General features: G+C 43.2%; 1 protein-coding gene across 2 annotated transcripts in view; it reads right to left on the bottom strand.

Annotated features, from left to right (window-relative positions):
• glra3 (glycine receptor, alpha 3) overlaps positions 1–14,656 on the bottom strand; it is a 140,805-nt gene that overhangs the window by 84,483 nt on the left and 41,666 nt on the right. For both annotated transcript variants that reach the window (XM_061772076.1, XM_061772077.1), the window contains 2 exons: positions 7,613–7,743; positions 2,209–2,276 (listed from right to left, as the gene is read on the bottom strand). In XM_061772076.1, coding sequence (XP_061628060.1) covers positions 2,209–2,276; positions 7,613–7,743 — 199 coding nt within the window. The remainder of the gene's footprint in view (positions 1–2,208; positions 2,277–7,612; positions 7,744–14,656) is intronic.

The following is a 14,656-nucleotide window of genomic DNA, read 5'->3' as shown; positions in this document are numbered from 1 at the left end:
TTCCATCGTCTATTCACAAAAGGCTAAAAGATTCCATATTTCAGGAGCGAAGTAAGCCAACTTCATATCAAATGCTCTGCCACCTTTGCACTGTGAAAACACAGTTATGGGAAAATTAAAACCTCCTGTACAAATATTTTAAGAGACTGTATATTGCAAATTATCAGTAAACAGCTTTAGTTCAAAAGAGGTTGTTTTGGTACAACCGTTTTATTTTTTGCCACAACTCGTATGTATTTTTATGTATACATTACAAGGCAGCGGGGTAACTGCACTTTCATTCTGAAAAGTTGCCACTTCAGTTTTTATGGTGTGAGGAGTCAGTTGAGGTTTTCAAGATTTCGAGATGGCTGTGGAAATTGTGATCTTTCAAAATTATTTCGAAATAAATCTTTTTATAAAAAGTACATACAGTTTATAGATCTACTGTCATTTGTAAGTTGCAACTGTAAATGAAAACACCGATTCATGATATTGTTGAAATTGCACTTATTTTTGTTATGACATTTCAGATCACTCATATGATTTGAAACGAGATAATATTCAATAAATGTGAATATTTTCTCAAATGTAGTTGTAAATATTTTCACCCCAAACAATGTGGAAATAAATGGATTGTCCTTATTTATAGCTTATTAGGCCATGAATAAACTGGCTCACTTGAGATCAAATTGGGGTGAATGTGGCCGACAAACTGAAATGACTTTGACACTCCTGATCTACACCATACGGTGTCCAAAGCACTTTACAAAGCCTCACATTCCCTCATTCACACAAACAGCCATACACTAATGGGTGGCTGCTGCCATGCAAGGCGCTGGCAGTCAGCAAAGTCAGATCAATGCAGAAGAAATAAACTCACTTATACAATAAAATATTGGATGTAATGGACAGGTATGTGAGGGTATTCTAAACACTGATGTACAACACAACTTGGGAGTATGGCCTAAGTACATGCCACTTAAAAGTGTTTGCTGTCAGAGTTACTAAATGTCTTCACTGCACATTTATTCCTGTCTGCTTATCTGTCTCTTCTCATTTCAATCGCTTTCTGCTTCTCTCTGTGCGGTATTGTGTCTGGTCACAGTTTAGGTCTTTAATTCTTTCTTTTGGAAGATGAACTGTAAATAATTGTGCATGACCATATTATCTGGAATAGCTAATTAATTAATTATCCAGGATAACAATATTAATATATATAATATACATTACAGACCAGTCTATTAATTGCAGCACAAACCATTCTGCTAATCCTCATGACAATAAGAATAATGCTACTAATGCCAGAAAAAAACATGTTTAGCTTCTTGAGGAGTCACCATTTTACGATGAATTTCTCAGTAAATGTTGGTGAGATGAAAGCTCTGACACAGAATTGGTTTATTTAAAAAAAAAATAAATAAATAAATACATTTCTTTATGTATCTTGTATTATCAGTTAACTTGGATGTTAATGTTACAAAATGACATATATATATACACAGTAAACCCCCATTATACTGTATCGTGGTTCATCATTTGTGCCACTGTGTTGCAAATTAAAAAAAAAAATTTTGATAGATTTTTATAGTATATAGTATACAGTCAAGTCCAAATTTAGACTTGTGCACCTTCCGTGTAGGACCACATTGTGCTGCAACATGCTGGGTAGCAGTGAATACAACTAGATATAGCTGCAGTGTAATTAAGGAGAATCGAAAAGAACAAGCAGACAAGGTCCCTTAATAAGCTGCAGTAATAGTTGTTCCCACAGAGCAGCGAGAATACAGTATATGGCTGAGTATTGTTGTATGCTCTGTTTATATGGATTCCTGCTCCATGTGGTCGGAGTTTTTCAGAGTCAAAATTACCGTAACATTTGTGCTAATTTCCGTTAGCCTGTCTATGGCATTTCACATCATATGTGAGTATTAAACTAGTGGACTAGCTAGCTGACATTACAGTATATTGTTTGGGTGAACATTTTGGTGTTAAAATATACAGTACAATTTTTAATTCTCTTTTGTTTTGAGTCACTTTTACAGTAAACGAACTGTGTGGGGGAGAGAGTAAGAACAGACCCGAAGGAATACTTTACAAAGTGTGTTTTAATAAGTTTACGTGTTTTTAAATTAGTTTGAATTCATTTAAAACAGGGTCTGAAATGTACCCCCCGGGATAAATGAGGATTCACTGTACAAATATTCATGTTCATTATTATGTACATACCATAGTGGTTTCAGCAATGGAACCAAAGCTGTTGATGAAAATGTTACAGGAGACATTGACTGGAGGACCTGAAAAGGGAAAATAAGAACTATTATATGGATGTAATGTAATAAACAGTATTAAGAATACACAATAGCCTGCTCTAATGGAGCTGTATTATAGAGTAGTGGTCCCCAACATTTTTTGCACCATGGACCGGTTTAGAGAAGGCATTTTTTTTTTTTGCTATGGACCAGCTGTCAGAATCAGAATCATCTTTATTTGCCAAGTATGTCAAAAACACACAAGGAATTTGTCCCCGGTAATTGGAGCTGCTCTAGTACGACAGTCATTGACAGAATACTTTTGAGACACAAAAACATAAAAACACAGTCACTGAGCAATAAAAGGTTACCAGTATATGTGGTAATGCCAGTAAATTATTTTTTTCCGTTTGACAATTGTGCAAAATGATGCTGAGTCCTCAAGCAATTAAATACATTTCAAATGACTACTAATACTACTACTGAACAATAGTCTGGTGCAGTGACCATTGTGGAAATGGCGCAGAGACTTCAAGAAATGTATGCAGTTTAAGGTAACTAGGAGTGCGATAATCTGTGACAATGTCAATTGTGCAAATGGTGCAGATACCTCTCAAGCACAAGAGTGTGCAGGGTGGGGAGACGACTACAGTGAGTGCACGAGTAATGTAAAATTGGCCTGGCAGAGATGTGACCGCAATCTCTGTTTAAGAAGTTAATGGCAAGAGGGAAGAAGCTGTTGGAATGTCTGCTTGTTTTAGTTTGCATTGATCGATAGCGCCTACCTGAGGGAAGGAGCTCGAGGAGGTGGTGAGCAGGATGTGGAGGGTCCAAGAGGATTTTGCATGCTTTGGCTTAGTTCTGGCAGCGTGCAAGTCCTCAAGGATGGGTAGTGGGTTACCGCCAATCCTTTCAGCAGTTTTGATTGTCCGTTGCAGTCGGAGTTTATCCTTTTTTGTAGCAGCACCAAACCAGACTGTGATGGAAGAACACAGGACTGATTCGATGACTGCTGTTTAGAACTGCCTCAACACCTCCTGTGGCAGGCCGTGCTTCCTCAAAAGCCGCAGGAAGTACATCCTCTGCTGGGCCTTTTTGAGGATGGAGTTGATGTTGATTTCCCACTTCCTGAGAGACTGTAATTCCCAGGAACTTGAAGGTCTCGACGGTTGACACAGGGCAGTTGGACAGCGTTAGGGACAGCTGTGGTGAAGGATGCCTCCTGAAGTCCACGATCATCTCTACAGTCTTGAGCGTGTTCATCTCCAGGTTGTATCGGCCGGACCACAGCTGCAGCCGCTCCACTTCCTATCGATACGTAGATTCATCACCATCTTTGATGAGGCCGATGACTGTGGTGTCGTCTGCAAACTTGAGGAGTTTGACAGCCGGGTGCATTGAGGTGCAGTCGTTCGTGCAGAGAGAGAAAAGCAGCGGAGAGTGGACACAAACTTGGTGCTCTACACGCACCACCAGCACCAGCGCCCTGGTGCTGGTGGTGCGTGTAGATGAGGTGGTGTCCCCCGGCCTCACCTGCTGTGCCCTGCCCGTCAGGAAGCTATATATCCACTGGCAGATGGCAGGCGAGACGCTGAGGTGGAGAAGCTTGGAGGAGAGGAGTTCGGGGATGATGCTGTCGAACACAGAGCTGAAGTCCACTAACAGGATCCTCACGTAGGTCCCCTCATCGTTGAGGTGTTCTACGATGAACATGAGACTGCATCCATGTTGACTGCGTCATCCACAGACCTGTTTGCTCAGTAAGCAAACTGCAGGGGGTCCAGCAGGGGACCTGTGCCGCTCTTGAGGTGGTCCAGTGCGAGGCGTTCAAAGGACTTCATGACCACAGATGTCAGGGCGACAGGTATGTAGTCATTCAGACCCGATATTGCAGGTTTCTTGGGGATTGGGATGATGGTCACACAGTTCCAGAGATTTATTCAAGATCTGTATGAAGACTGGAGCGAGGTGGTCCGCGCAGACTTTGAAGCAGGACAGGGACACGAGGTCTGGGCCTGCCGCTTTGTTAATCTTTTGTTGTTTGAAGATGCGTCTCACTTCCTGTTCGTGGATGGTCAACGCAGGAGGGGGAGTCAGTGGTGTGATGGTGGTAGGTGGTGCGGCTGGGTGGGTGTGGGGTGTGAAAGTGTCCGTTTTAAAATATGCAATAGAAGGTGTTCAAGTCGTCGGCTAGTCCTTTATTGTTCTCATCTTGGGGGGATGGTCGCTTGTAATTGGTTAGCGATTGTAATGCATGCCAGACTGATTTAGAGCAATTAGCGGTAAACTGTTTTTCTGACTTTACTGCATAATTTCTCTTTGCGATAATTTCTTTCGTCAGCTGGTTTCTAGCGCCATTATACAGGGCTCTATCCCCACTTTGATATACTTCCTCTTTAGCCTGGCAAAGTTGCCTAGGTTTTGCAGTGAACCACGGCTTGTTATTGAACGCGCGAAATGACTTTGTTTCTTCACAGAAACTGATATAATGTAACAGTGTCCGTATATTCATCCAGGCTGCCAGTTGAATTTTCAAAGACACTCCAGTCTCTGCAGTCTCAACAGCTTTGAAGTTCTATCTTTGCTTCATTGGTCCACTTCTTCACTGTTTTCACCGTAGGCTTCGCGCATTTAAGTTCATGCCTGTATCTTGGAATTAAGTGAATTAAGCACTGATCAGACGAGCACAGACCTGCACAAGGTATTGCACGGTATGCATTATTTGGCGTAGTATAGCAGTGGTCTAAAATGTTTTTTTTCCGTGGTAGGGCACTCAATGTGCTGCTTGTATTTCGGGAGTTCGTAGTTGAGTTTAGCTTTGTTAAAGTCCCCAAGAATAATGAGACGTGAGTCTGGGTGCTCTTTTTCAATTTTGTTTATTTGTTCAGCGAACCAGTGCAGCATACGTGTTAGCTTGAGGAGGAATGTAAACACTGGCGAGGATGAAAAATGCGAACACACGTGGTGAGTATAATGACTTACAGTTAAAAAACAGCGGCTCCAAGTGTGGTTTGCAGTGTGTGCTGAGCTCTGTGACGTCGGTACACCATTATTCGTTGAAATAGAAGCATATCCTGCCGCCTTTTGTTTTCCCCGATAACTCCGTGACCCGGTCTGCCCGGTGAAGTTGGGAGCCCGGAAGCATTACGGCGCCATCGGGGACGCGTTCACAAAGCCATGTCTTCGAGAGGTGGATTGAAGGGAGCGGCGTTCGAAATCCTCTCTTACGGAGCTTCCATTGGATGTCGGCACACTTCCCCTTCCGTCGCCTTTGCCTCCATGCGCCATATGTCATGGCCGCCCCACCGGTAAGTAACTCGAAGAAAAGAACTGAGCGGATTTGCGAAAGTTGGTGAAAGAAAGTCCATGGTAGACTCCCTAATGTTTAGCAAGTCTTCCCTTGTGTAAGTGAGTTCTATAATGTCTCCACAGAGGAATGAAAAACACAAAAACATAGACAATACTAGAGAGCACGTAACCGAGGCGACCACACGGTTAGACGCCATCTTGTCAAGGTATGGCATATATATTCAGCAAAAATAAATTAGCACGACCAACTTAAAAACTAATGTTAAATGCATGAAAAATATAACTCATCATAATGCATAACGGATAAAAGAAGCATTCTTTTTCTTTGAGGTCGTTGGCTATTCTTCTGGCTCCTCAGGTGGCCTTTTTCCTTTTGAAAAGAAGCTTTCCGAAGACGTTTGTTTTTTTACTCATTTTGACTAGTTTGCAGACTTATTTTTAGTAACGTATCACGTGACCGACGTGCAGTCTCGTGTTGCTTCGTTCGCAAACGTTTCATTCAAAAGAAATCTTTTCAGTGAACTGAATCAGGTTATGAAATGTTTTGTTCTTTGAATTCAGCTGCCGCCATCATGAGCGAGTGTTGGCTGTGAGCGGAAATGGAACTGCTGCAGCATTCTGTGCAGTCTTGACGTGTCAAAATTTTCATTTTTCAAAATAAAACATTGAACAACGAAAATACAATACAACGGAAATTCTATAAAATTGGTCATTCCTTCTATGCAGCCCGGTAACAAATGCCTCACGGACCGGTCCGCGGACCTGGGGTTGGGGACCACTGTTATAGAGTACTTTCTGTCCTTATGTAGTGGCCAGCTTCAACCTTTAAAGACCTTGTAAAGTGAATCCAGAGATTTCTTTCTTCATACATTGTATATGTTTGAAGATAATTGCTGAAAACACTGAGAGCAAAGAAAGACATTTCAGTTGTCTGCATTTTTTGGGGATTGGTAAAACAAAGCCCGGGTACGCACTTGGTCTTTCTGGCATGATTTGGCTGTCCCTCACTGTCTAAGAACCGACCTCCTTCATTCCTTCAGTTATGTGTTTCCTTGTTATAATAACTTACTATAATAACCCATTTATACCACTGCAGTGATGCCTACGTCCCGAAAAACACATCTTCCCTAGATGCCACAATTTAAAGAACAGCTCGGTGTTGTTATTTCAACACATTTGAAAATGTTATGCGTTTAGTGTTATTCCAGCTACCGCAATATTTTGAAACACAAACCATTGTGGGTTTATAACTAGCAGGAAGTATAAGCTCAAATGTCTCTCAGTGTGAGCCACAGGCTAAATAACGTGCCGGTGTTTAATAAATTAACTTTCCCTAAAGTGTCTCTGTTATATGAACCTACACATGACAATACAGAGCGAGGCGGTGATGAGCCTGCCGCCCAGTCGCTGGCCAAGAGGCACCCCAAAAGCCTGATAGCTTGCAAATTAGCTGGCGTTTAGCACAGAGTCGTCACTGCGTGGAAAAGCCCCACGATGATTCAGGATATATTTCAGCCACCGGAGGCTTTAAGCGGCTATAATTTCATGGCTCAAACATATAGGGATGTGTAGGCATATGCTCGACGTATAAACGTATTTCAGGTACAGGTGAAAGTTGAGCAGGATGCATTTAGCGGACACGGCCACAGTGTCTGGAAGCTGAGAGAACGTCTCAGTTCTTCACCATTTTAAAGCCTGATTTCATATACTGTACATGCGGACTTTGTTTTTATTAATTCAAATTTGACAGGCTTGTTAACAACTAAAGATAGGTTCTTAAAGAGAACCCCAATAGTTCGGACATATACACGTATGTCATACTTTAAAACCATAGATGTCAGCAATATATGCAATATATCATACATCCCTTTAGAGGTTGTTGTTTGTATCACAGTAGTGTCATTTTTGACATTTGGAACAAGAAAACGATTGCAAAAACATAATATGACCTATGTACAATATTTGAATATAGAAAGGTGTATTCTGTAAGTGCAGATATTTTCATACACACATAGAAACAGCATATTCTTGTGAAGAAAAGAAAACAAAACATCAGCTTGGTTAAGTGATACCTTTAAAATTTGGTCTTATTCTAGCATCGTATCCAGATGTCCTCCCCATCAGTTTGTCCAGAAAGTCAGATGGAGACATTGGGACCTGACGTGTTCTTGGAGCATGGTCAACCTCCTTACACTGACCAACACTGTTATAGAGAATGAAAAAAAGTCAACATTTTTGGAGCACAGAAATGTATTTTAGCAAAATATAGATGAGTGGTTCTCAAACGCGGCACGGTGAACGACTGGTTAGAGCGTCTGCCTCACAGTTCTGAGGACCAGGGTTCAATACCCTGCCCCGCCTGTGTGGAGTTTGCATGTTCTCCCTGTGCCTGCATGGGTTTTCTCCGGGCACTCCGGTTTCCTCCCACATCCCAAAAACATGCATGGTAGGTTAATTGAAGTCTCTAAATTGCCCGTAGGTGTGAATGTGAGTGCGGATGGTTGTTTGTTTGTATGTGCCCTGCGATTGGCTGGCACTCAGTTCAGGGTGTACCCCGTCTCCTGCCCGATGATAGCTGGGACAGGCTCCAGCACGCTTGGGACCCTTGTGAGGAAAAGCGGCTCAGAAAATGGATGGATGGATGGTTCTCAAACATTTTACATCAAGTACCGCATCAAAAACTCTCCATGTAGCTCTCCATGTACTACCATAATAACCAACATTAAAATACAGTAGTGTATTAGGCACGTAATAGCTAGTGGTCATAAAAGAAATCCGGCAAAGGTTTCATCCTTAAAATGTACATTTAATATGATTGTAAGCCACTGTACAATTATTCACAATTTGAACATTGACACTTTGTTTAAATGTAGAAAAATTAAAACAACTGTCAAGCTCCTCAAATTTTGCCATGCAATATCTTGAAAAAAATTGAAAGGGAGAGAATCGTCTACCAAGGCATCCATCCATTTTCTGGCACTCGTCTTCGAGCCCCATTATCCTCACTAGGGTCGCGGGCGTGCTGGAGCCTATCCCAGCTGTCATCGGGCAGGAGACGGGGTACACCCTGAACTGGTTGCCAGCCAATCGCAGGCACATACAAACAAACAAACATTCGCACTCACAGTCACACCGACGGGCAATTTAGAGTCTCCAATTAATCCATGTTTTTGGGATGTGGGAGGAAACCGGCGTGCCCGGAGAAAATCCACACAGGCACGGGGAGAACATGCAAACTCCACACAGGCGGGGCCGAGGATTGAACCCGGGTCCTCAGAACTGTGAGGCTGACGCTCTAACCAGTCGGTCACCGTGCCGCCACTACCAAGGCATTTTCACTGGAATTCACTCAAATGATCAGGCCGCTTTCCTTTTATTTGTGTGCAGTTTTAGGACATCTCAAAAAGCCATTAGCCTTTAGCCTCTAGCCTCAAGGTGAAAAACCTTCAACTCAAAGAAACATACAATAAAATACATTGGAATTGTCTACATAATGTCATTAATATTTCCAATGGCGATATACAAAATACAAGACAAACACTTAAATACATCCTGTGACACCCGACCTGTTCCATTGATTTGAAAATTAAGTGCAAATCCGACGACGCACTGCTATCAATTCTTTCAGCCTGTTTGTCAAGTACGACTGAATCTCACTTTTTATGTATTCTTAGTCTATTTTTACTGCCTTTCAACATAAATTGTCTTGAATTTGTAACTGTGTTCTACCACTAAGTATTTAATAATAATTACTTTTTAATCTTAGTAACTTATTTTAATATTTTATTATTTTAATAATGTAAAAATGTATACACCCCCTCCTGGAGCCATCACCTTATCGTGGTGGAGGGATTTGTGTGTCCCAATGATCCTAGAGGCTAAGTTGTCTGGGGCTCCACGCCCCTGGTAAGGTCACCCCTGGCAAACGGGTCCTAGGTGAGGGACCAGACAAAGCTTGGCTAAAAGACCCATATGTTGAACAATTTATATGGATTTAGGTTTCCGTTGCCCGGATGCGGGTCACCGGGGCCCCCCTCCGGAGCCAGGACTAGAGGTGGGGCTCGAAGACGAGTGCCAGGTGGCCGTGCCTGCACCCATGGGGTCCGGCTGGGCGCAGCCCGAAAGGGTAATGTGGGTCCCCTTTCCCATGGGCTCACCACCTGTGGGTGGGGTCATAGGGGTTGGGTGCAGTGTGAGCTGGGCGGTGGACGAAGGCAGGGATCTTGTCGATCCGATCCCCGGCTACAGAAGCTGGCTCTAGGGACATGGTATGTCACCTCTCTGGCAGGGAAGGAGCCCAAGCTGGTGTGTGAGTTTGAGAAGTTCCAAATAGATATAGTCGGGCTCGCCTCCACACACATCTTGGGCTCTGGTGCCAGTCCTCTTGAGAGGAGTTGGACTCTCTTCCACTCTAGAGTTGCCCACGGTGAGAGGCGCCAAGCAGGTGTAGGTATACTTATACCTGTACATTATGGTTCACCCCTGTGGACGAGAGTGTAGCCTCCCTCCGCCTTCGGGTGGCGGGACGCGTGCTGACTGTTTGTGGCTATGCACCAAACAGCAGTTTAGAGTACCCACCCTTTTTTGAGTCCTTGGAGGGGGTGCTGGAGAGTGCTCCCGCTGGGGACTCCATCGTTCTGTTGGGGGACTTCAACGCTCACGTGGGCAATGACAGTGAGACCTGGAAGGGCGTGATTGCGAGAAACACCCCCCCCAATCAGAACCCGAGTGGTGTTCTGTTATTGGACTTATGTGTTCATCACGGCCTGTCCATAACGAACACCATGTTCAAGCATAAGGGTGTCGATACGTTCACTTGGCACCAGGACAACCTCAGTCGCAATTCGATGATCGACTTTGTTGTTGTGTCATCGGACTTGCGGCCGTGTGTCTTGGACACTCGGGTGAAGAGGGGCGGCGCTGTCACCGCCTGGTGGCGTGGGAGGAGTCAGGTTTTCTGGAAACTAACTGGATGGTCCAGAGCTCCAACTTTTTTAAGTGAACCTGGATGTCTTTCTGCCCATCTGGAAGGACCCAGCTTTTCCATATATAATACACCTCTTTGGCAGTCTTGGCATGTGGGTGAGTATAAAGTCCCCCTGGTTGCCATTTGGCCTTGTAGCAGCCGTGCATTCACACGTAGCCTCTAATACTTTCATTGCTGTGCATAATTCACATTTCCCAATGTTAACCCAGAGAGACTCCTGGATCAGACTATTGACCTCCTTCAGCTTTAACTCAAACTCACTTGCAGTCTTGGTTATGTCAGCTTTCTGCCACTCAGTTAACTCAGTTTCTTCACTTGTATTCAGCTCCGCCTCCATCTTTGCAATAAGCCCAGATTTGCATCCATAACTTTCCTGGCCTCTATTATAAGTTTGCCTTAATTATCCTTGAGTTCCTCTTCGGTCATGTCTCTGTAGTTCCTCATAACACTGTTGGCCAGATGAGAAAACTGTGTTTTTCCTGTGGTTCTCGCCACCTTTAGTTGCTCAAGTGACTTAACTTCAAGGTCAGCCATCTTTAACGTCAGTCTTCCAATTGATTTGAGGAGTTATGAATGATACTTGATAGTCTTGCCTGCTGGCTCTTCACAACGTTGTCATGATCTGTGCCCTGCAGTTCCTCTGCGAAGCGTGGGTGTCGCATTTTGCCTCTTTTTTCCCTCTCTCTCCAGCACTAATCACCTCCCCGCCTGCGCACCTCGTTCCAATCACCACTCATCACAGCCTGCATTTAAGCCTGCCAGTTCCAGTATTCCAGCACCAGAGTATTCTCGCTCCTACGCGGTGCACCAGCCGCCTCATCGCTCATGATCGTAAGAAAAGATTCCCTGATACCCGTGCCTGAACTTACTCCCTGTTTTTCCTCTTCCTCCAGTGCCCTCCTGTGTCTGCTGCCACGATGCTCGCTCCAACCGCACTGCCAAGTTCACTCACCTGTTCACGCTCCAGTCTCCCGCATGCTGCCAGCTCCTACAGACCCAGCTCATGCCTTGAAATTTTTGACCTTGCGCTTCACCGAATAAACCCCTTCCAACTACTTCCTCAATCTCAGTCTGCTTTTGGGTCCAGTCCAATACCATTTGGCTACAAACCGTGACAGGTGTGGGGCGTGGACACAGGCCTTTTTTTCACTCTAATTCTCAAATTTTGCCATGCAATATCACCACTTGAAAGGGATAGAATTGTCTACCCAGATGTTTTCACTGGAATTCATTCAAATGACCAGGCAGCTGTCCTTTTTTTCTTTTATTTGTGTGCAATTTTAGGACATCTCAATAAGCCATTAGCCTTTAGCTTCTATCTAGCCTTTACCCTCTAGCCTCTGGGTGAAAAACCTTCAAATAAAAGAAACATACAAAAATGTATTTGAATTCTGTACATAATGTCATTAATATTTTCAATGGCGCTATACAAAATACAAGACAAACACCTGAGAAAATACATTCTGTGACACCCGACCTGTTCCATTAAATTGAAAATTAAGTGCAAATCCGGTGACTCACTGCTGTCAATTCTATCAGCCTGTTTGTGTAGTGTGAATCTCACTTTTTATTATTTATTCTTAGTCTATTTTGAATGGCTTTTAATATAAATTGTCTTGAATTTTTTAACTGTGTTCTACAACTATCTATTTCATTCATTCATTCATTTGCAATACTGCTTATCCTCACTAGGGTCGCGGGCATGCTGGAGCCTATCCCAGCTATCTTCGGGCGAGAGGCGGGGTACACCCTGAACTGGACGCCAGCCACAGGGCACATATAAACACACAACTATTCGCACTCACATTCACACCTACAGAAAATTTTGAGTCTTCAATTAACCTAAAATGATTGTTTTTGGGATGTGGGAGGAAACCGGAGTACCCGGAGAAAACCCACATAGGCACAGGGAGAACATGCAAACTCCACACAGGTGAAGGCAGATTTTAACCCCTGTTCCCAGAACTGTGAGGCAGATATGCTATCCAGTCGTCCACCGTTATGAAAAGCTAAAAGCCAAGCTATTTTGACATTGCTTAATTTACCGTGAGATTTCACAATCAATATTCATTTCATAATTTCTCAAAAAATCAAATTAAAATCCCACATTTTATATATAATAATTTTACCACATTTCAATAAATCAGGGACGTTAACAAACAAGTACCACACATGGGAACTAAATGGTTAACAAACCACGCGTAACTAGGCAACCAGCTCTACGGTAGCGCTCAGACAAACAACGATTTAACTGCTAGAGTCTCTGATTACAGTTTCTTAACGGCTGCCTCTCCAGCGTTTGTAGATTGATTGGTTTTGCATGGGTTTCAGTAATTGACCAGGGCTCTCAAACTCAATTTACCTTGGGGCCGCTGGAGGCAGAGTCTGGCTGAGGCTTGGCCGCAGCCTCGGCGCACATGCACGCACGTAATTTAAATCAGAAATTTAAAAAATCCAATCTTTTCAAACGTCTTTTTTATTTTTTTAACACAAAATAAGATAAACAAGGACCCTGGTGTAAACAAGTTGTGTATAACTTTCCTCGGGTACATCCCTTCTTTGGTAGTAAATTTGTATGGAACATACTGTACTGTTAAATGTATAACTGTTTTCTGTACAAAACTACTAATAAAACAATCAATCAATCAACAAATACATAAAAAAATCAAGAACTAATAAGTATTTAAATCAGTAATAATTTTCAGTTTCTTCAGTCTTCTATATCTACTGTATTAAAATTGAAATGTCCTTATTAACATGGTTCAATTAACACTGTTAAATTTTAACTGTTAAATACAAAATTAGACTGTTGAATTTTACAGTTCTTTAACCTCAGTCAATGAGTTTTTCTGAACATGGCTTCGCTTGCCTACTTTTTACTGCTTGAGACATGGCAGCGCTTCCTCTCACATAGCTGAGCCACATTTGTTTTGAGGGAGGAAGCAGCTGAGACCCTCAGTACGGCTTGAAGATGATTGTCAGTAAGTCTGGACCTGTACTTGGACTTATTGAAGTTCAAGATGGAGAAGAATTAAAGTATGTGCTTCCAAAAAGGCACGTGGTCCGCTTTAACATTCGGGAAAGCTCAGGGAAGCTGGGGGGAAATTCTCTCCAAAATTGCCCAAGCAAGTCTGCTTTTCCACTCACCTCCCTGAACTTGCCTTTGGGGTCAGAGTTGCACTACAGGTCAATGAGCTCCATTTGAAGCACAGGAGGGGCCTCTTGCACATCAAAGGAGAAGGGGTCTGCAAAAATTGGAAATGTGGCTCTGTGCGTCTTGAAGTCTGCAAATCTGTGACCAAATTCATCCTGTAGATTCAAAATGGCATCAACATACTTCTTACCACTGAATGGTGTGCCTGCATCCATAAGTGCCTTGCAAGCTGGGAAATGGCAAAGGTTTCCCTGAGAGAGGCGGGCTTTTTATAAGTTTTGTGTGGAGTTGCCCCTGGCCTTGTAACTTTTTGTTCCGTATATTAAGCTGATGTGTGATATCAACAAGAAAAGCTAAGTCCATGAGCCATTTCGGATCACTTAGCACAGGAACAGCCACCCCACAGTTCTCCATAAAATCTTTCACTTCTGCTCTCAACTGATAAAATCTCTTCAAGGCCCCTCCCCTGCTGAGCCAACTTACCTTGGTGAAGTAGAGCACATCCCCATATTCTGCAAAGGGCGTGCTGATGGATAATGCAGTGCAGAGCAATGGCCTCCTCAACACCCTCCTCCTCCAGTTTTTTTTGCCACCAGTATATTTTTCCTCCCTATCATTGATGGCGCGCCATCAGTTATTATTCCAACAAACCTCTTCGATGGCAAACCAGCAATCTCAGTGGCATCACACAGCTGGTGAAATATCTCCTGAGCAGTGGTCTGGCCATGCTTTGGAATTACTGTGAGCAACTCCTCTGTCACTTCAAAATTGTCATCAATACCACGGACAAAGATTCTGAGCTGGGCAGTTTCTTTGATGTCTGTGGTCTCATCAAGAGCGACTGAGTATCCCCTAAAATATTTGGCTTTCTCACACAGTTGATCATAAATGTTACATGACAGATATGTCAGATATGCACTCTGCCACGGTGTTGGCAGAAAGACTGATGTTGCTAAACTGATCTTTCTTTTCAAG

Source organism: Phyllopteryx taeniolatus, chromosome 4 (genome assembly GCF_024500385.1).
Source record: "Phyllopteryx taeniolatus isolate TA_2022b chromosome 4, UOR_Ptae_1.2, whole genome shotgun sequence".
Classification (NCBI taxonomy): domain Eukaryota; kingdom Metazoa; phylum Chordata; class Actinopteri; order Syngnathiformes; family Syngnathidae; genus Phyllopteryx; species Phyllopteryx taeniolatus.
The sequence above is the reverse complement of the archived record's forward strand: the minus strand, read 5'-3'. Positions and strand labels throughout refer to the sequence as shown.